Raw genomic sequence first — 20,549 nt, 5'->3', positions numbered from 1 at the left:
TGTATGGCCCATGAAGTAATGCGGCGAGGGAAGAAGTGGCTTTATGCACCCTTCCCAAAAATGCACCGCACTTCCGAGTTTGCTCTGCATTTAAATGACAAAATATGCAAAATTCCTTGCTTCAACATCTGTATCCTTTCTGCAACGGTCTAAGCGATATTTGCTAATGTCTTGCAAATGATGTGGAGTTTGCCATATGCATGCAGCTTATTGCGACGACATGAATGTGGACTTGTTTCAGAGGAGTGAAATATTTTGGACAATGATAACCATTGGGATTGTGGGAACATACATGATTGGGAGCTGGGTGATGCTATGCTGCAATGATGATGAGGTTGATGGCGGGTGTAACTTGCAGCCCCGTTTCCACGATTCTTCTCCAGCCATTTCATTTTGCTGTTGGAATTTGCATGGCAGTTAGCACTTGTGGTTCTATTGTGTCTACAAACAGCACTCGAGATTACTTAAACTCATCGCTCTGGGATTTTGGTCTCCAGCGTGTCTGAAGGGCAGATGCTTGGTGGGTGAGCTTGTTTCTGAAGGTTCGAACCGCTTGTTTTTGCATACTTCCTTTTTGTTCTATATTAAATTGTGCCACTCCCCTGTTTCACAAATTGAAACTTCTTTCGAACCCTGGGGATCACGCTTCTCTGCTCTTCAGAGAATAGAAAGTGCACCAAAGACTTGAATCAGATGACTTCCTTGCAAGTTGCTGATGTGCTCTTTGTGTGTCTATCACAGTTTTGATTTGATTTTTGATTTTAATTTATTATAAGAACAAAGAAAATTACAGCCCAGGAACAGGCCCTCCAAGCCTGCACCGACCATGCTGCCCGACTGAACTAAAACCCCCTATCCTTCCGGGGACCATATCCTGCTATTCCCATCCTATTCATGTATTTGTCCAAACGCCCCTTAAAACTCACTATCATATCTGCTTTCACTACCTCCCCCGGCAGTGAGTTCCAGGCACCCACCACCCTCTGTGTAAAAAAACTTGCCTCGTACATCTCCTTTAAACCTTGCCCCTCGCACCTTCAATCTATGCCCCCTAGTAATTGACTCTTCCGCCCTGGGAAAAAGGGTGTCACAGGTATTGGTATGCAGTGAAAAGTATTGTTTCTTGCGTGCTATACAGACCAAACATACCGTTCATAGAGTACATAGGATTAAAGGAAAGGAAAGGGTACAGAATATAGTGTTACAGTCATAGAGAAAGTTCAGCTTAATATATGGTGGGCCCATTCAAAAGTCTGGTGGCAGCAGAGAAGAAGCTGTTCTTGTGTTGGTTGGTACGTGATCTCAGACTTTGGTGCCTTTTCCTGATGGAAGAAAGTGGAAGAGAGAATGTGTGGGATGCGTGGGGGTCCTTGATTATTTGATTTTTTTAAATTTGATTTATTATTGTCACATTTTGATTTGATTTATTATTGTCACATGTATTAGCATACAGCGAAAAGTATTGTTTCTTGTGCGCTATGCAGACAAAGCATACCATTCATAGAGAAGGAAAGGAGAGAGTGCAAAATGTAGTGTTACAGTCATAACTGGGGCGTAGAGAAAGATCAACTTAGTGCGAGGTAAGTCCATTCAAAAGTCTGATGGCAGCAGGGAAGAAGCTGTTCTTGAGTTGGTTGGTGCGTGACCTCAGACTTTTGTACCTTTTTCCCGATGGAAGAAGGTGGAAGAGAGAATGTCCGGGGTGTGTGGGGTTCTTAATTATGCTGGCTGTTTTTCCAAGGCAGAGTCAATGGATGGGAGGCTGGTTTGCGTGATGGACTGGGATTCATTCACGACCCTTTGTAGTTTCTTGTGGTCTTGGGCAGAGCAGGAGCCATACCAAGCTGTGATACAACCAGAAAGAATGCTTTCTATGGTGCATCTGCAAAAGTTGGTGAGAGTTGTAGCTAACATGACAAATTTCCTTAGTCTTCTGAAAAAGTAGAGGCGTTGGTGGGCTTTCTTAACTATAGTGTCGGCATGGGGGGGGACCAGGACCGGTTGTTAGTTATCTGGACACCTAAAAATGTGAATTATTAGTATGGTATTAGTATACAGTGAAAAAGTATTGATTCTTGCGCGCTATGCAGACAAAGCATAATGTTCATAGAGAAGGAAAGGAAATGGTGCAGAACGTAGTGTTACAGTCATAGCTAGGGTGTAGAGAAAGAAGAACTTAATATAAGGTAAGTAGAGCTTTGTTAGAGAGTTTAAAAGAATTAGAGGTGGAGTTTTAAAAGCATAGAACGAAAGTAAAAGATAGAATTAGAGGGTTTGCTGGGCACAGCTCGCAAGACGTTGCCACGCTCTGGCACCATCTTGGATTATGCTGGTTGCTTTTCTGAGGCAGTGGGAAGTGTGGACTGAGTCAATGGACGGGAGGCTGGTTTGCCTGATGGACTGGGCTACATTCACAGCCTTTTGTAGTTCCTTGTGGTCTTGGGCAGAGCAGGAGCCATACCAAGCTATGATACATCCAGAAAGGATGCTTTCTATGGTGCATCTGTAAAAATTGGCAAGAGTCGTAGCGGGCATGCTGAATTCCATCCACAGTGGATGTATATAGTAGCGCTCCTTATCTTTTTCTGAGTGGTGGTGGGAAATAAATTTGCTTTAAAATAGTGGCTCAGTGATTGGTGAGTGGGTGGGGGTACATAATTGAATAATTGTGGTGCAGTGGGTTTGATAGGATTGTTATATCCTGAAGCCTACACTGATACTCAGTGGCATTAGGACAAGTGAGTTTCGATGTGATGATGTAATCTTGAGGGCAGTTTACTGTTTTCTGCTTCCTATCAATCTCCCTCTTGGTTTTATTACAGTAAAACTGCATGTCTACTTGTATTGTCTTTCCATAACTATACTTCCATCAATAAAAATTTGAAAAAGTAGCAGGGACTTCCTTCGATCCCTCCTTTTATTTGATGTAATGTAATCATATATGGGACAGCTCTCTCCTAATACATCCTCTGGTGTTTCCTGCAATACTGTGACCTCCTGTATAATACTTGGTCTTTTAATTACCTCGGTAATCCAAAACCTCAGCAGTCTAACGGGCCAATTTTCACCATTAATCAGCAGCAAAGGGGCTTGATTTTCAACCATCAATTTCCCTCTGCTAAGACAGTCCAGGGGTGTCCATTAGAGAGAGAATGGCACTGACTTGGCGGAGGTGGCGGGAACTGGAGCCTCTTTTGGTAACTTGGAAAGTGCGCTTGCGTGAGATTTCTTAGCTCACTTTAGTTTTGTTTTCCTTCGGCTTGCTTCTCTCTCTCTCTCTGCTCAGGCACACTCTGGGCGACGGGAGATGGATGGATTGCAAAGAGTGGGAGATTGGTGACTCTGACCCAAGCACTGCTTAGCAAACCGACAATCCTGGGAAACCATGATGCAGATTTCTCCTAGACGGGTACACACAATGGCGCTTAGAAATGGTCTTAAAAATACTTTGGGCCTGTAAATTTTGTGTCATGTTAATGAGTAGGGGGGCACTTAGAGGACTGGGAGTTGGATAGCACAGGCACGACAGACCGAATGGTATCCTTCTGTGCTGTTGTGTGGTTTCATAGACTGATCTGAAGAGACAAGGGAAGTCAATGTGTAGCACGGTGGCACAGTGGTTAGCACCGCTGCCTCACAGCACCAGGGACCTGGGTTCGATTCCGGCCTTGGGTCACTGTTTGTGTGGAGTTTGCACATTCTCCCTGTGTCTGCGTGGGTTTCCTCCGGGTGCTCCAGTTTTCTCCCACAGTCCAAAGATATGCGGGCTAGGTTGATTGGCCATCATAAATTGCCACTTATTGTTAGGGGGATTAGCAGGGTTAATACGTGGGGTTATGGAGATAGGGCCTGGGTGGGATTGTTGTTGGTGCCGTTGGTGTTGTTGATGGGCTGAATGTCCTCCTTCTGCACTGTAGGGATTCTATGATGGAAGGGTTTTTTAAAAAAAAGTATTATGGTTCAGGTCAGAAACTCCAAAGTTTTATGAAGCCCATCTGGATCATAAGGTTTGCACCTTGAATTTGACTAGAATAAGCATGATAGGTTTCACTTCAGGTATGATTCAAATGACCCACTAGGGAGCTTTTATCAAACAAAGTTTATTTAAGAATATAATTAACATGTATAGGAAGAATATTAGCAATAACTTCTATCAATTACAAACAACACCAAAACAACCACGATAATGCATAACCCTTAACAAATATAGGAACTGTCCCATAAACAAGACCCTTCAAACAGGTTTAATTCAGCATAGACTAATGTGATACTGGAATTGAGGCCTTTGGATGTAGTCTGCAGTTCTCTGGATAGACTCAGAACAACTTCCCAAAACACGAGGGATTCTAGGCAAGCCGCCAACAGATTCCCCCCTTCAGAAAGGCGGGACCTTGGTTTCAGATGACCGGCAGAATTTCCAAATCCAGGAGGCGAGAGAGAGAGAGACTTCTTTCCAGCTTGATGTCCCTTCTAAAACTAAAACCTGCAGCTCCAAACTGAAAATAAAAGGAGTTTCTGTCACCTGACCTGCCAACCAGTTTTTCTCCTACCAATGCAGAGTCACAAATATCCCAGTAAAAATAAACAAACCCCCGTTTAAGCAGGGCAATAAAAAGCCTCCTCCAGGTTAGAAAATAACTGAAGCCGGAATGGCCTGCTTACAATCGCAGGAAACCTGGTTTAGAAAAAAAATCTCTTAAAGGTACACTAACATCACAAAAGTGCTGAATTTAAATCTGTAGAAGTTGAATTTCCTGCGCTCTTGGATTTTTTTATCCATTTGTGGGACATTTGTGAAAGTTGGTGAGAGTCATAGCTGAGATGTCAAATTTCCTTACTCTTCTGAGAAAGTAGAGGCGTTGGTAGAGGCGTTGGTGGTCTTTCTTAACTTCCTCATCTTTCTTTGAAAGATGAGTCATAGCCACGAAAACAAGGGGAAAGGCTAAGAGGTGCTATTGGCAGTCCATAGAGAGCATAGAAGGTGTGAATGGCAGAGAAGCTGAAATCAGAGGGTAGTCTGTGACAGATGAAGATGTTGGGGTGGGGGCAGGGGGGAGATGGGTGGGCAAGAGATAAAACTGAGATAAAGGGGGAGAAAAGGTAAAAGGGGGGATAAAATAGGGGGAAGAGTGGGGGAGGGAAAGAAAAATAAGGAAGGACAACAAAAAAATTAAAGGTCGGGAACAGTTAAAAATTAAATAAAATGAAAACAAAGGGGTCGAGGTGGGGCGGAGTGAATCATCTGAAGTTGTTGAATTCGATGTTGAGACTGGACGGTTGTAAAGAGCCTAGCTGGAAGATGTTCCTTCAGTTTGCATTGAGCTCCAGTGGAACATTGCAGCAGGCCAAGACAGACACATGGGCATGGGAGCAGGATTGTGTGTTAAAATGGCAAGCAATGGAAAGGTCAAGGTCCTGATTGCGCACAGACCCAAGGTGCTCAGCCAAGCAATCACCCAATCTACGCCTGGTCTCTCCGATATAGAGCAGGCCACGTTGACCACATTAGCTGAGTTTCTGGATTTATAATCTAGCGATAATACCACTCAGCCATCGTCTTCCCATAATGTAATTCTCCTTTCTTTGTTTTGATTTTGCATCCCTAGTTTTGCTTTGCTTCAGATCATTAAACCCTTTCATTCTGAGCTAACGTCACAGACGACAGGAAAGTCTTTTGCGACTAGATGCAGTCAGAAGCAGGGGGCAGTCTCTGTTCGTCTCTTTGGATTTGGTGTCTGCGATGTTATTGCGCCAGCTTTTCCGTTTCATGCTTGGGTCTCATTTCTGCTGTTGGCGAGTCTTGGCATTTGGAGAAGGGAACCCAAAAATCCAGCAACTACATCCAGGAGGCTAGGGGGAGGGTAATCACGAGGGAGGACCATGAAAGGTCATGTGTCAGGAGGGGGGGATGGATTTTTATGGTCGCATAAAATCCGTTTACATGGTTGGAATTTGCACAATGCGCTCACTATCCATTGATATTTCAGAGATGCTGCTGTTCACCTCAGCTGTTTACAATTTATATAAATGACTTGGATGAACCATAAGAGCATAAAAATTAGGCAGAAGTAGGCAACTTCGATCAGATCATGGCTGATCTCCCCCTGATCTCAAATCCACCTCCCCACCTGTTCCCAATATCCCCTTATCCCTTTTTTTGTATCAGAAATATATCTATCTCCTTCTTGATACCATTCAACAATTCAGACTCCACCGTGCTATGGGGCAGCGAGTTCCACAGATTCACCACCCTCTGCAAAAAGTAGTTCCTCCTCATCTCTTCCACCTCGCAACCCATACCATTGACCTCTTGTCTCAGGGATGGTTGCCAAGTTTGCTGTCGACATAAAGATAGGTATGAAAGTCAGTTGTGAAGAGCACATAAGGAGGCCACAAGGGATTCCAAAAGGTTAGGTGAGGTGGCAAAGATCTGGCAAATGGTGTATTAATGTGGGGAAATGTGAAATTGTCCATTTTTGGCAAGAAGGATAAAAAAGAAGCCTATCATCTAAATGGTGAGAGATTACAGAGATCTGAGGTACAGAGGGATCTGGGTGTCTTAGTGCATGAATCACAAAAAGGCGAGTATGCAGATACAGCACGTAATTAGGAAAACTAGTTAATTGCGATGGGAATTGAATACAAAAATAGGAAGGTTATCCTTCAGTTCTTCAGAGTTATTCAGTGAGACCACGTCTGGAGTACTGTGCACTGTATAAGTCACCTTGTTTCGGAAAGGATGTAAATGCATTGGAAGCAGTTTTTAGAGAAACTTTAGTGAACTAATACCTGGAATGGGCAGGTTATCTTATGAGGAAAGGTTGGACATGCCAGGCTTGTATCTGCTGGAGTTTAGAAGAGTAAGAGGCAACTTGATCGAAACATATAATATCCTGAGGGGTCTTGACAGTGGACATGGTGAGTGAGGATGTTTCCTCTTGTGGAAGAATCTAGAACTAGGGGCTACTGTTTAAAAATAAGGGGTCGTCCATTTCAAACTGAGATGAGGCAAAATTTTTTCTGAAGATCATGAGTCTTCTGCACTCTCTTCCTGAACAGGTGTGGAAGCAGAGTCTTCAAGGCAGTGATGTGTAGATTCTTGGTAGGCAAGGGGATGAGTTGGGGGTAGATGGGATGCAGATTTGAGGTAACTATCAGATCAGCCATGATCTTATTAAATAACGGAGTGGGTTCAAGGGGCTGAATGGCCTACTCCTGCTCATTGTTCGTATGTCATAAGATCTTCATTTACTTTAGCTAACGAATCTCCCAACTGTTCTTGCCTTGGTTCCGCCCTATCAAGACCCAAGAACAGCTTCTTCCCTGCTGCTATCAGACTTTTGAATGGACCTACCTTATATTAAGTTGATCTATCTTATTGAAACTTACAGGATACTGCGAGGCCTGGATGGGGTGGATGTGGAGAGGGTGTTTCCGCTAGTAGGAAAAACTAGAACCAGGGGGCACAATCTCAGGCTAAAGGGACGATCCTTTAAAACAGAGATGAGGAGGAATTTCTTCAGCCAGAGAGTGGTGAATCTGTGGAACTCTTTGCCACAGAGGGCTGTGGAGGCCGGGTCATTGAGTGTCTTTAAGACAGAGATAGATAGGCTCTTGATTAATAAGGGGATCAGGGGCTATGGGGAAAAGGCAGGGGAATGGGGATGAGAAAAATATCAGCCATGATTGAATGGCGGAGCAGACTCGATGGGCCGAGTGGCCTAATTCTGCTCCTATGTCTTATAGTCTTATGATCTTTCTCTACACCCTAGCTATGACTGTAACACGATATTCTGCACCCTCTCCTTTCCTTCTCTATGAACGGTATGCTTTGTCTTTATAGCGTGCAAGAGGCAATACTTTTCACTGTATCCCAATACATGTGACAATAGTAAATCAAATCCAATTGTTTAATCATTATCAGAACTTTGATTGGATCATCCCTTAATCTTCTGTACACCCAACAATATGATTCTAAAAGCCTGGAGATCCGTCTGCCATTTGCCATGCGTACGTGGTTCAAATCCCATTACATCAGATGGTGGCATTTGAATTCAATAAAAAAACATCTGGAATTCATGACCATTGTCAAGAAAACCCCCTGGTTCACTGATGCCCTTTGGGGAAGGAAATCTTCCATCCTTACCTGGTCTGGCCGACATGTGGCTCCAGGCCCACAACAATGTGGTTGACTCTTAAATGCCATCCAAGGGCAATAAGGGATGGGCAATAAATGCTGGCCAGCCAGCGACGCCCACATCCTATAAAAATAATTTCAAAACGCACCATCTTCCGGCTCTGCTTCTGGAACTCTTTGGGATATTTTACTCTGTTAAAATCGTGACGGAATTCTCAGTTATCATAGAAACCCTACAGTGCAGAAGGAGGCCATTCGGCCCATCGAGTCTGCACCGACCACAATCCCACCCAGGCCCTACCCCCACATATTTACCCTCTAATCCCTCTAACCTATGCATCCCAGAACGCTAAGGGGCAATTTTTAACCTGGCCAATCAACCTAACCCGCACATCATTGGACTGTGGGAGGAAACCGGAGCACCCGGAGGAAACCCACGCAGACACGAGGAAAATGTGCAAACTCCACACAGACAGTGACCCGAGCCGGGAATCGAACCCGGGACCCTGGAGCTGTGAAGCAGCAGTGCTAACCACTGTGCTACCGTGCCGCCATCAATAAAAGTTATGTTACTTTTGATAACTGTGCATTTCACACAAGTGGTCTCTCAAAGTGCAGTCTTTTTAATTTGTTGACACATCTTTTGTAAACACTTAGATTAAACGTTGTTTGTGTGAATTCCCTCCCCGTGACGCTCTCAATTCAATATTCCAGATGTTGTGTCTTCCATTCTGAGACTGAGTTCTGTGGCGGGGGCGGGAATGTGGAATGTTTCCCGTTGTAGCGGCCAGCGAGAAAATGTGCTGAATCTTCCATTCCCGACCACATTTATGATGCACCCGAGTGGTTGACGTCATATTGAGTGGCGGGGCAGGCCTGGATGGTGGGTAACCTGCCATCGTGTCCAGGTGCCATATTGAAAATACACTCAGTATCACAGACCACCCTTGAAGAGGTGTAACCGCTGAGAATGGGAACGTTCCGAGGCTGGGAGGTGGACCCTGCCCCCACCACCCTGGGACACCAAATCTGGTGGGTCCACCTGCAGAAGCCCCCCACCCACAGCTGTGGTGGTCCGAGGTTGTGGGCGACCTTCACCCCTAAACTCCGGAGGCAGCCCCAGGCGTAGTTCGGATGAGTCTTGACATCTGCGTGCCACGTTGTTGTCGACGTGTTTCACACTGGCATCGTGGAGAATCTGGCGTATGGGGGGTGGGCGTGTTGGGCTTTCATCTGCATTCCCATTAATGCAACATGAATGAGTTTCATGCCTGACTTCTGGCGCGTTTATCAACCTGCCCTGGCAGGCACCGACCGAAGATCCCACTGTAAATTCATGCCAGCGTGAAAATGATTTCTGACCCTCCCACCATATCCCATCCCCCCCTCCCCAATGCCCTTCATCTTACTCGCTGTTGGAGGCTTGGGAGAATTTTGCCCACCCTGGCAAAATAGATTTTGAAAATTGATTCTCGCTTCTTTCAAAACAAAAAAATCTGTTCATCTTGCCCTGTGAGGGTGTCTCTTCAGATTTCCACCCCAGCGTTTGAAGTGGCAAATGCTTGAACTAAGGGCCAAGTTTCTAATATTCACAGTCGTAAGGCTTTTCCAAGTTTGCTCTGTTCCAGGCAAGTCACACGAAGCAAATCCGCCCTCTCAGTGCTCTTGATGTTCTCTCCTTTTCTGTTTTCCAATCTGGATCAAAAGATTGCTTAAAAACAAAATGTAGCAGATATATCTATCGGGGCGGGGGGGGGGGGGGGGTTCTGTTTTTGCGGCCTGACCTTTGACCCATTGTTCAGTTCCACTGATGCCAATGTCAGGGGTTCCATTTCAACCGCCTTCCTGCGAATTTGGCCTTTTTTTGGTGGCGAATCGGTGGACTCGGATCAAAATCGTTTGCTAAACTTGTGTGTGTGGAGACTGTGATGGATTTTGCTTTGTGATATGAAGTCATTTGAACTGTGCTGGCTATCGCATGTTACGCAGGGGAGCTCTCGAAGATCAAACCCTATCGTACTGATGCAAGAAGATACGCAAGGGAAACAGAGCAGAATCAGATAGTCCTTCCTTATTTCTTTTGTGGACAGATGCCGATGTTTGGGATTAAAAGCATTTCCTTTTGTGAATGATTCTGAAACAGAATGTTGTAGTAATTGGTAAACGGCTTGTTTGAGACCATGGGATTTGACCCAAATATGCCTCTATTATGCATATTTTCTTTGCTGCTTTAGTTCAGCTGAGTTGTCATTATAATTATTTTCTGGCCTACCAAATGTGGTTAGATTTCTTCCCCCCCGCCCTTTTCTGAAGCTTGTTTCCACTTTTGTGTGGTTTCAAACATCTGGATAGCATCCATCATCTTGAGAGAGGGCTGATGACAGCAGCTTCATCACCAAGGCTGCTACAAGTAAAGAGACTGTATACCGGGGAAAGGAATGGCGTCTAAAGGCCTCGGGATAGCGAGGTCTCCGATTAAGTGGGCTTCCTAAAAATAATTAAGAGCAGACTTTAGCCCACTAGGCGACTGACATGGGTCAAAATAACAGAAGTTGAAGTCCATTGAACTATGAATCCATGTGTAATCCAAGCACAAGCACGGATCGCAATGTACCAACTAAATCATTTCCTTTCCCACCATCTCTGCTCTCGCTCTCTCTGCTCTCTGCGCTCTCTCTCTCTGCTCTCTGCGCTCTCTCTCTCTCTCCACTCGCTCTCTCACCATCTCTCTGCTCTCTCTCTCTCTGCTCTCTCTGCTCACTCTCTCTCTCTGCTCACTCTCTCTCTCTCTGCTCACTCTCTCTCTCTGCTCACTCTCTCTCTCTGCTCACTCTCTCTCTCTGCTCACTCTCTCTCTCTGCTCACTCTCTCTCTCTGCTCACTCTCTCTCTCTGCTCACTCTCTCTCTCTGCTCACTCTCTCTCTCTGCTCACTCTCTCTCTCTGCTCACTCTCTCTCTCTGCTCACTCTCTCTCTCTGCTCACTCTCTCTCTCTGCTCACTCTCTCTCTCTGCTCACTCTCTCTCTCTGCTCACTCTCTCTCTCTGCTCACTCTCTCTCTCTGCTCACTCTCTCTCTCTGCTCACTCTCTCTCTCTGCTCACTCTCTCTCTCTGCTCACTCTCTCTCTGCTCGCTCTCTCTCTCTGCTCGCTCTCTCTCTGCTCGCTCTCTCTCTCTGCTCGCTCTCTCTCTGCTCGCTCTCTCTCTCTGCTCGCTCTCTCTCTCTGCTCGCTCTCTCTCTCTGCTCGCTCTCTCTCTCTGCTCGCTCTCTCTCTCTGCTCGCTCTCTCTCTCTGCTCGCTCTCTCTCTCTGCTCGCTCTCTCTCTCTGCTCGCTCTCTCTCTCTGCTCGCTCTCTCTCTCTGCTCGCTCTCTCTCTCTGCTCGCTCTCTCTCTCTGCTCGCTCTCTCTCTCTGCTCGCTCTCTCTCTCTGCTCGCTCTCTCTCTCTGCTCGCTCTCTCTCTCTGCTCGCTCTCTCTCTCTGCTCGCTCTCTCTCTCTGCTCGCTCTCTCTCTCTGCTCGCTCTCTCTCTCTGCTCGCTCTCTCTCTCTGCTCGCTCTCTCTCTCTGCTCGTCTCTCTCTCTGCTCGCTCTCTCTCTGCTCGCTCTCTCTCTCTGCTCGCTCTCTCTCTCTGCTCGCTCTCTCTCTCTGCTCGCTCTCTCTGCTCGCTCGCTCTCTCTGCTCGCTCTCTCTCTCTGCTCGCTCTCTCTCTCTGCTCGCTCTCTCTCTCTGCTCGCTCTCTCTCTCTGCTCGCTCTCTCTCTCTGCTCGCTCTCTCTCTCTGCTCGCTCTCTCTCTCTGCTCGCTCTCTCTCTCTGCTCGCTCTCTCTCTCTGCTCGCTCTCTCTCTCTGCTCGCTCTCTCTCTCTGCTCGCTCTCTCTCTCTGCTCGCTCTCTCTCTGCTCGCTCTCTCTCTCTGCTCGCTCTCTCTCTCTGCTCGCTCTCTCTCTCTGCTCGCTCTCTCTCTCTGCTCGCTCTCTCTCTCTGCTCGCTCTCTCTCTCTGCTCGCTCTCTCTCTCTGCTCGCTCTCTCTCTCTGCTCGCTCTCTCTCTCTGCTCGCTCTCTCTCTCTGCTCGCTCTCTCTCTCTGCTCGCTCTCTCTCTCTGCTCGCTCTCTCTCTCTGCTCGCTCTCTCTCTCTGCTCGCTCTCTCTCTCTGCTCGCTCTCTCTCTCTGCTCGCTCTCTCTCTCTGCTCGCTCTCTCTCTCTGCTCGCTCTCTCTCTCTGCTCGCTCTCTCTCTCTGCTCGCTCTCTCTCTCTGCTCGCTCTCTCTCTCTGCTCGCTCTCTCTCTCTGCTCGCTCTCTCTCTCTGCTCGCTCTCTCTCTCTGCTCGCTCTCTCTCTCTGCTCGCTCTCTCTCTCTGCTCGCTCTCTCTCTCTGCTCGCTCTCTCTCTCTGCTCGCTCTCTCTCTCTGCTCGCTCTCTCTCTCTCTCTGCTCGCTCCTCTCTCTGCTCGCTCTCGCTCTCTCTTTGCTCGCTCTCGCTCTCTCTCTGCTCGCTCTCGCTCTCTCTCTGCTCGCTCTCGCTCTCTCGGCCCGCTCCCCCCCTCTCTGCGCTCCCCCCCTCTCTCTCTCTGCGCTCCCCCGCTCTCTCTCTCTGCGCTCCCCCGCTCTCTCTCTCTGCGCTCCCCCGCTCTCTCTCTCTGCGCTCCCCCTCTCTGCGCTCTCTCTTTCTCTCACGCTGCTTGCCCTCTCTGTTCACCCGCTAGGGTTGGTACGGTGGCACTGTGGTTAGCACTGCTGTCTCACAGCGCCAGGGACCCGGGTTCAATTCCGGCCTCGGTCACTGTCTGTGTGGAGTTTGCACATTCTCCCCGTGTCTGCGTGGGTTTTCTCCGGGTGCTCTGGTTTCCTCCCACAGTCTGAGGATGCGCAGGTTGGGTGGATTGGCCAGGCTAAATTGCCCCTTAGTGCCCCAAGATGTGTAGATTAGCTGAATTAGTCATGGTAAATGTGTGGGGTTATTGGGATAGGGTGGGGGAGAGGGCCTGGGTAAGATACCATCAGAGAGTTAGTGCAGACTCGATGGACCGAGTGGCTTCCTTCTGCACTGTCGAAGTTCCATGATTCTCTCCTTCAGAAATAATGTTTTAAATAAATTTCAGTCAGTCATGTTAACCAGACATTTCGCATGTTGGATCTGGTCTGTTTAACTGCACTTAAAAGTTACCACGTGTTCCACGTTCTTGGGGGACCATATTAACAAAACAGACTAAAAATGTTTGCCTAAAGTGTGAAGAATGACCTTTTTGAACAAGGTCTACATGTCTGTCCTGAAGAAGCCAGCAAGTTTCTGGCTAGTGCAGCAAATTGGAAACCCCTAACTTGTTGCGTGTGTTGCATTGGTTAATTTTGCCTTGTGTTTTTAAAGCTTGGATAATTTACTGTAGCGTTTTTCTATAAGTATATAAAATCTTAGTAAGACAGTCAAGGCAGGCCCTGCATTGAGTCGCGATGCTATGGCACCTTATAAAATGTTTTTGTGTGGCTGAATACCGAAAGCGAAATTTTAAAAACGATATATTGGTTCTGGGATGTGTGTGTTGGTAGTTGGAGAAGCATTTATTGCCCATCCTGAATTGCCCCATGAATTGGGTGCCTCTTCTGAGGGTATTTAAAAATCAACCTGGTCTGGAGTCACATGTAGGCCAGACCAGGTAAGGCCGGCAGAATTCCTTCCCTAAAGTGAACCAGGTGGGTTTTTACGACAAGGACGACCTATTGGGAATGGGTTCACAGACCTTCCAATTAAGCCCTAACTTGATGTCAATTATCCAATAGAAGTCGCAGATACATAAAGGGGCCACAGGTGGCACTATTTTGTTAGTGGAGAATTGTGAGTGGAGTCGGATCAAAGAAATAAAGGTATTTTATGAAGAAGCAGAATTTGTGTCTCCTCTATCCTACAGTCACCGAGAGGCTTAAACATGACCATGATCAACATTACATTGTTCCAGATTTTTTTTTGTTTTGAATTTAAATTTCACCATCCGCCATGGTGGGATTGGAATTCGGTTCCCCAGGGCATTGCTAGTCCCAGTGACCATACCTTCCCACCACTTTCCCCACATGGTTGGGCTACAGGGATCCCCTCGTTGGAAGAGGTGTTCTATTATTTTATGTCTCAAGTGTTGATAAAATGCTGCCCTTGTTCAGATAAAGAAGCCATGATTGTAAGAGACTGCAGTGTTGGGTTCTAAATGATGTAACATCCAAACGTTCTTGAGAGCACATTTTGCGTGTTGCTGGAGTTTGTGAGGTTTTGGGGGGTGGGGGAGGAATGTTGATGCTTTGATTAGGTCTGGAAGTTGGGTCTAAGTGTGCTGAGGAATTTAATATCTAATCCGTTTTTCTTTTCATTTCTCCCCGCTTCCTCCATTTTGGAACAGCACCACTTCCAACCCCAGCAGCTGTCCCATCATGCTTCTCCATTCCCGCTCACCCTTCACCCTTCAGGACTGCAGCTTCCTGCCATGTCTTCGATTGGTGCCAGCTCGGGTCTCCTGGCGCTCTCCAACGCACTTGCAGCTCATCCCCCGTTTGCGCTGAAAGAAGACAAGAACCATCAGGATTCAGAGCATCGGCGAGGTAAAGGAATCTCACTTGACCTGCCGCCTTAACTACCTGACTGTTCAACCGGGGGTTTTGATGTGATACCCGCACTTTAGGCTAAATTGCCCCTTAGTGTCCCAAGATGTGCAGGATTTGATTTGATTTATTATTGTCACGCGTATTGGTATACAGTGAAAAGCATTGTTTCTCACATGCTGTACAAACAAAGCATACCATTCATAGAGACAGAGAGGGTGCAGAATATAGTGTTACAGTCATAGCTAGGGTGTAGAGAAAGATCAACTTAGTGCGAGGTAGGTCCATTCAAAAGTCTGGTGGCAGCAGGGAAGAAGCTGTTCTTGAGTCGGTCGGTACGTGTCATCAGACTTTTGTATCTTTTTCCCAACAGAAGAATGTGGAAGGGAGTATGTCCGGGGTGCGTGGCGTCCTTAATTACGCAGGCTGCTTTCCCAAGGCAGTGGGAAGAGTGGACAGTGTCAATGGATGGGAGGCTGGTTTGAGTGATGGATTGGGCTTCATTCACAACCCTTTTGTAGTTTCTTGCGGTCTCTGATCGAGCAGGAGTCATACCAAGCTGTGATACAACCAGAAAGAATGCTTTCTATGGTGCATCTGTAAAAGTTGGTGAGAGTCGTAGTGGATATACCAAATTTCCTTAGACTTCTGAGAAAGTGGAGGCGTTGATGGGCTTTCTTAACTATAGTGTCAGCATGGGAGGACCAGGACAGGTTGTTGGTGATCTGGACACCTAAAAACTTGAAGCTCTCGACCATTTGTACGTCATCCCCATTGATGTAGACAGGGGCATGTCCTCCACAATGCTTCCTGGAATCGATGACTATCTCCTTTGTTTTGCTGACATTAAGGGAGAGATTATTATCGTCACACCAGTTCACCAGATTCTCTATCTCTTTCCTGTACTCCGTCTCATCAGTGTTTGAGATCCGGCCCACTGCAGTGGTGTCATCAGCAAACTTGAAAATCGAGTCGGTGGCCACGCAGTCGTAGGTGTATAAGGAGTATTAATGTTGATTTGCCATGCTAAGTTGCCCCTTGGTGTCCCAAGGTTAGATGGATTAACCATGGTGAGTGGTGGGATTAGAGGCATAGGGTAGGGGAGAGGGGTAAGATGCACTGTCAGAGTGTGGGTGCAGATTCGATGGGCCAAATGGATTGTAGGGATTCTGTGACACGTAAGGGTGGTTAGAATGTTGAATTGTTTGCAATTTAATAATAAAATATTTGGGGTGGGATACACCCGAGTGGTTTGCTGGGGCCATTACATAGAGTCAACCGTGTAATGCAAATGTGGCGTTACATTGAGGCCAGATAGGCAAGGATGAGAGATTTCCTTCACTGAAGGACATTAGTGAAGCAAATGGGTTTTTACAATGATTGGTATTTCTTGACCATTATTAATGAGATTATTCATTCATTGAGTTTAAATTCCCTCAGCTGCCTTGGGATTTGGGTGAGAGGGTGCGGGGATCTGTGTAGGGGGGGGACTCATCTGTTGTTGGGGGAGGCATTGACCAGCTTTGAAATTGGCAGGTTGGCGCATTCATTGAAATGGCAAGCGGCGAGGTTTTGTGTTTGTGTGCTGCCATCACAGGGCACAATATTACCTCAAAAATGTTTTCTTTTTTATTTAAAAAAAAAAGAATCGACTGGATGTTGCAGTGGGAAATGGCATACAAGAGAGATTGACCTTTCGAAGGTCTGAATTGGACGGGTTCAGTGTTTGACATTTCCTCTGTTGTAGTCAAGAAGCAGAGTGAATGGTTTGTGTTTTATATGACACACGCTGAAGGGCAAATGACTAACTTGGTTTTTGTTTCTCTTGTTCCTTATGGTCTGGTGTACTTCCAACCGAGTCAGACAGAGACCAAGGCTCAGTAAGTAGTGACATTTTGTTCCTATCCTTTCTATGAAGAAAACCGGGGAGGTCAAACAAAACAATTACTTCCAGAAATGCATTGTAAGGGAGTTAGTGCCTCTGCTTGCTAAGCCGGAACGATGCCAGGGTGTAATGTTTTTTTTGGCGGGAGGGGGGAGCAGACTCTGTTCAGTCTGCTGAGCGCAAGTACCTGTGCGTGACAAACGTGGGAAATGGGGTCAAAGTTATTTTCAGATGTCGTCTTTTGGGGGGCAAATGGCCTCGGTGGCTTATGTTGAATCAAATGCTCGGCTAATGCCATGCAATTCCTGTTGGGCATGTGAGATGGTAGTTGGGCATTCATTGTACACATCACCGCAAATACATACCACCCCTCCAGTGTGATACTGGTACACACACAGTTTATACATGAGGGTCGGAATGTTAAGGCCATTCATGCCGGCAGGATTTTCCCATCCCGCTGCAGTGAACAGAGATTTGGCTGGGCGCCAAATTCTCCGACCTCGGTGCAGCGGGAGCGTGACGTGAATGGCCGGTAAGATCACGCCCGCTGTCTTCTGTCCTGAGGCTTGGAATTTAATCTTTGTTTCACTAACATTCCCCTGAGGCAGCAGAGTGGCACAGTGGTTAGCACTGCTGCCTCACCGCTTCAGGGACCCGGGTGACTGTCTGTGTGGAGTTTGCACATTCTCCCCGTGTCTGTGTGGGTTTCCTCCGGGTGCTCTGGTTTCCTCCCACAATCCAAAGATGTGCGGGTGAGGTGGATTGGCCATGCTAAATTTCCGCTTAGTGTCAGGAGGATTAACAGGGTAGATACATGGGGTTAGGGCCCGGGTGGGACTGTTGTTGGTGCAGTCTCAATGGGCCGACTGGCCTCCTTCTGCACTGTTTAATATGATTTATGAAGCAAGTGGAAAGATTCCCAAACAATAGACAGTCTCATAAAAGGCACAACAGAATGGATTACCTTAGTGAAAGATAGCTGTACTGGTCCAATTTAAACCTGATGTGAGAACAGTTCTGGTAAGGGTCCGCCAAGCTTTGATCTTCAGGGGTCAGCTAAGTCCATACAGTGGAGCTGTGGGGCTCACATGATGATTAAATCCATCGTCCCATTAACTTTATTGCGAGTTGCTTCTTCTAACAGGTCGAAGGTGTTTTGATTTAGGATACAGCCAGCAATGAGGCAGTAGTGCTTAAAAACAGCCTTTTTCAAATAGAAGGTCACAAATACACCAAATAAAAAAATGCAGACACACAAATGAGACTGGTTGGTTGACCTTTTAAGGGCCAGAGTGCTCGGACTCTGGGGGCGATGAGCGAAGGGCAGGTTGGAATTCCCTCCTATAAAGCTCGCTATACTATTTATATTCAGTCAGTTGCCATCAGTTGCGTTATGGGGCTTAAGTTGAGCAAATTCATCCTGCCAAGTTGAGGTAGGTGAAAGGCCACTTTGTACATTGCTCTTTGGGGAATGGAAGGAACTGTTCCCTGCTTTAATGGGAATCTAACATATCCTTATTTCTGCCTGCGATGTCAGTCCTTGACACGTAAATCCTTCAATCCAGTTAGCTGTCCCCCTCCCCCCCGCCTCAGGTTTAGGATGGGGCTCACTGGCGCCACTGCACTGTACACTGCCTGGGAAAATGGCGTTAGATGTAACTCGATGGGAATGCTTGCTCGGGCGAGACCGGAAATTCCTGCCTGAGGTCAATGGAAATTTCCGTTGTTGGACCCTCGCCCACTCCGATTCTGTGGTGGGCGAGTGGTAGAGTTCCGGCACATGTTTTTGAATGATTTTTAAAAATTTGTTCATGGGACATGGGCGTCGCTGGCTGGGTCAGCATTTATTGGCCATCCCTGAGGGCCTTTAAGAATCAACCACACTGCTGTGGGTCTGGAATCACATGTAGGCCAGACCAATTAAGGATGGCAGATTTCCTTCCCTAAAGGACATTAGTGAACCAGATGTGCTTTTATGACAATCGACAATGGTTTCATGGCAATCAGTAGATTCTTAATTCCAGATTTTTATTGAATTCAAATTCCACCATCTGCCATGGCGGGATTTGAACCCAGGCCCCCAGATCTTGCCCTGGGTCTCTGTATTACTAGTCCCGTGACAATACCACGACACCACCGCCTCACATGGGTCAGGTTCAGTACTGATTTTCATACCTTTCTGTAACTTACAAATTGGAGGCAGTGCGAAATAATATTGGACAGAATGTAAAGCCACCATTCTATCTGATCCCATTAGTCTCCTGCTTGATGCCTTCTTGCTTAGAATTGCTGCCCCTCATCTACTTGTAGCATGGAAATCATATGAAGCAGGTGGATGGCTACATTTCCATTGCAAATTCCACCCAATTTTAATGTTTGCAGAAATTATTTCCTGGATCTTGGCTGCTTTGTGGAGCTGTGGCTAGGAGTGGAAGTACCATAGAACCCTACAGGAGGCCATTTGGCCCATCGCGTCTGCACCGACCGCAATCCCACCCAGACCCTATTCCCATAACCCCATGAATTTACTCTAGCTAGTTCCCCTGACACTAAGGGACAATTTAGCATGGCCAATCAACCTAACCTGCATATCTTTGGACATCTGTGGGAACACATACTTTGCCCCACGTAAAGAATGAGGTTTCAACATCCAGAGTGTGCTCTACAACATGTTGTGATTGAATTCTGAAGAATTGTGCTGACGTAACGACCGGGATTTTCCGACTGTTCAGCCCAGTGGGGTTTTCCCATCCCACTGCAGTAAATGGGAGATTTGGCATGTCGTCGAATCCTTCGTGAATGGGTGGTAAGACTGCGTACAACTTCCCGGATTAATGGAGGAGGTTGTCCTTTTGTAAGGGTGGGGAGCTGGGAGTAAAGTTAAGTCGGTGTGTGAGCAGGATGCAAAGGCTGTATCTAACAGGCTGGGTGAATGGGCAACAAGGTGGTAGATAGATTTTAATATGGGGGTGTGTGAGGTATTTCACTTTGGTAGGAGTATTAGAAAAGCAGAATACTTTCCTGAAAGGTGTTTAATTTTTACGTGTTGACATTCGGGGAACTTGATGCACTCACGCAAGGAACACAACATTAGCATACAGGTGCAGCAAGCAATTGGGAAAGCAAATGGCATGTTGGCCTTTATTGCATAGAGATTTGTAGTACAAAGTTAAGGAACCTTCACTAGAATTGCATAGGGCTTTGAGGGCACAAATAAGAATGTTGCCCCAAGTGGCCTGCCCTTTATTCTGAGACTGTCTCCCTGGTTCTAGACCACACTCCCCAAGCCAGGGGAAACATCCTTCCTGCACTGACCCTGTCGAGCCCTGTAAGAATTTTGTTTGTTTGAATGAGATCACCTTTTATTCTTCTAAACTTCAGCGAATAAAGATGTGCAGGTTAGGTTGATTGGCCCTGCTGAATTAACCCTAGTGTTAGGGTGATTAGCAGGGTGAATATGTGGGGTTACGGGAATATGGCCTGACTGGGATTGTGGTCGGTGCAGACTTGATGGGCGGAATGGCCTTATTCTGTCCTGTAGGGATTCTATGATTCTATTTATTCTCTCCACATTGGACAGTCCCTCCATCCCAGGAATTAGTCTGGTGAACCTTCGTTGTACTCCCTCTATGGCAACTATGTCTTTCCTTGAGTAAGGAGGCCAACACTGTACCCAGTACTCCAGGTGTGGTCTCACAAAGACTCTATATAATTGCAATCAGACCTCTTCACACTTCAATTTTTTAAAAATAAAGGCCAACATATGATTTGCCTTATTAATTGCTTGCTGTTCCTGCATGTCAGCTTTCAGTGACTCATCAACAAAGACACCCAAGTTCCTTTTGAACTTCAACGCTTCCCAGCCTCTCCCCATTTAAGAAATACTCTGCACTTCTGTTTTAACTACCAAAGCGGATAACCGCCACGGCAGCTGGTTCAATTTGAA

The 20,549-nt window shown here is 46.6% G+C and overlaps 1 protein-coding gene across 2 annotated transcripts in view; it reads left to right on the top strand.

Moving 5' to 3' along the window:
• LOC144479507 (transducin-like enhancer protein 1) overlaps positions 1-20,549 on the top strand; it is a 230,071-nt gene that overhangs the window by 116,517 nt on the left and 93,005 nt on the right. For both annotated transcript variants that reach the window (XM_078198239.1, XM_078198240.1), the window contains 2 exons: positions 14,520-14,718; positions 16,582-16,598. In XM_078198239.1, coding sequence (XP_078054365.1) covers positions 14,520-14,718; positions 16,582-16,598 — 216 coding nt within the window. The remainder of the gene's footprint in view (positions 1-14,519; positions 14,719-16,581; positions 16,599-20,549) is intronic.

This window comes from Mustelus asterias, chromosome 26 (genome assembly GCF_964213995.1).
Source record: "Mustelus asterias chromosome 26, sMusAst1.hap1.1, whole genome shotgun sequence".
Lineage (NCBI taxonomy): Eukaryota > Metazoa > Chordata > Chondrichthyes > Carcharhiniformes > Triakidae > Mustelus > Mustelus asterias.
The sequence above is the reverse complement of the archived record's forward strand: the minus strand, read 5'-3'. Positions and strand labels throughout refer to the sequence as shown.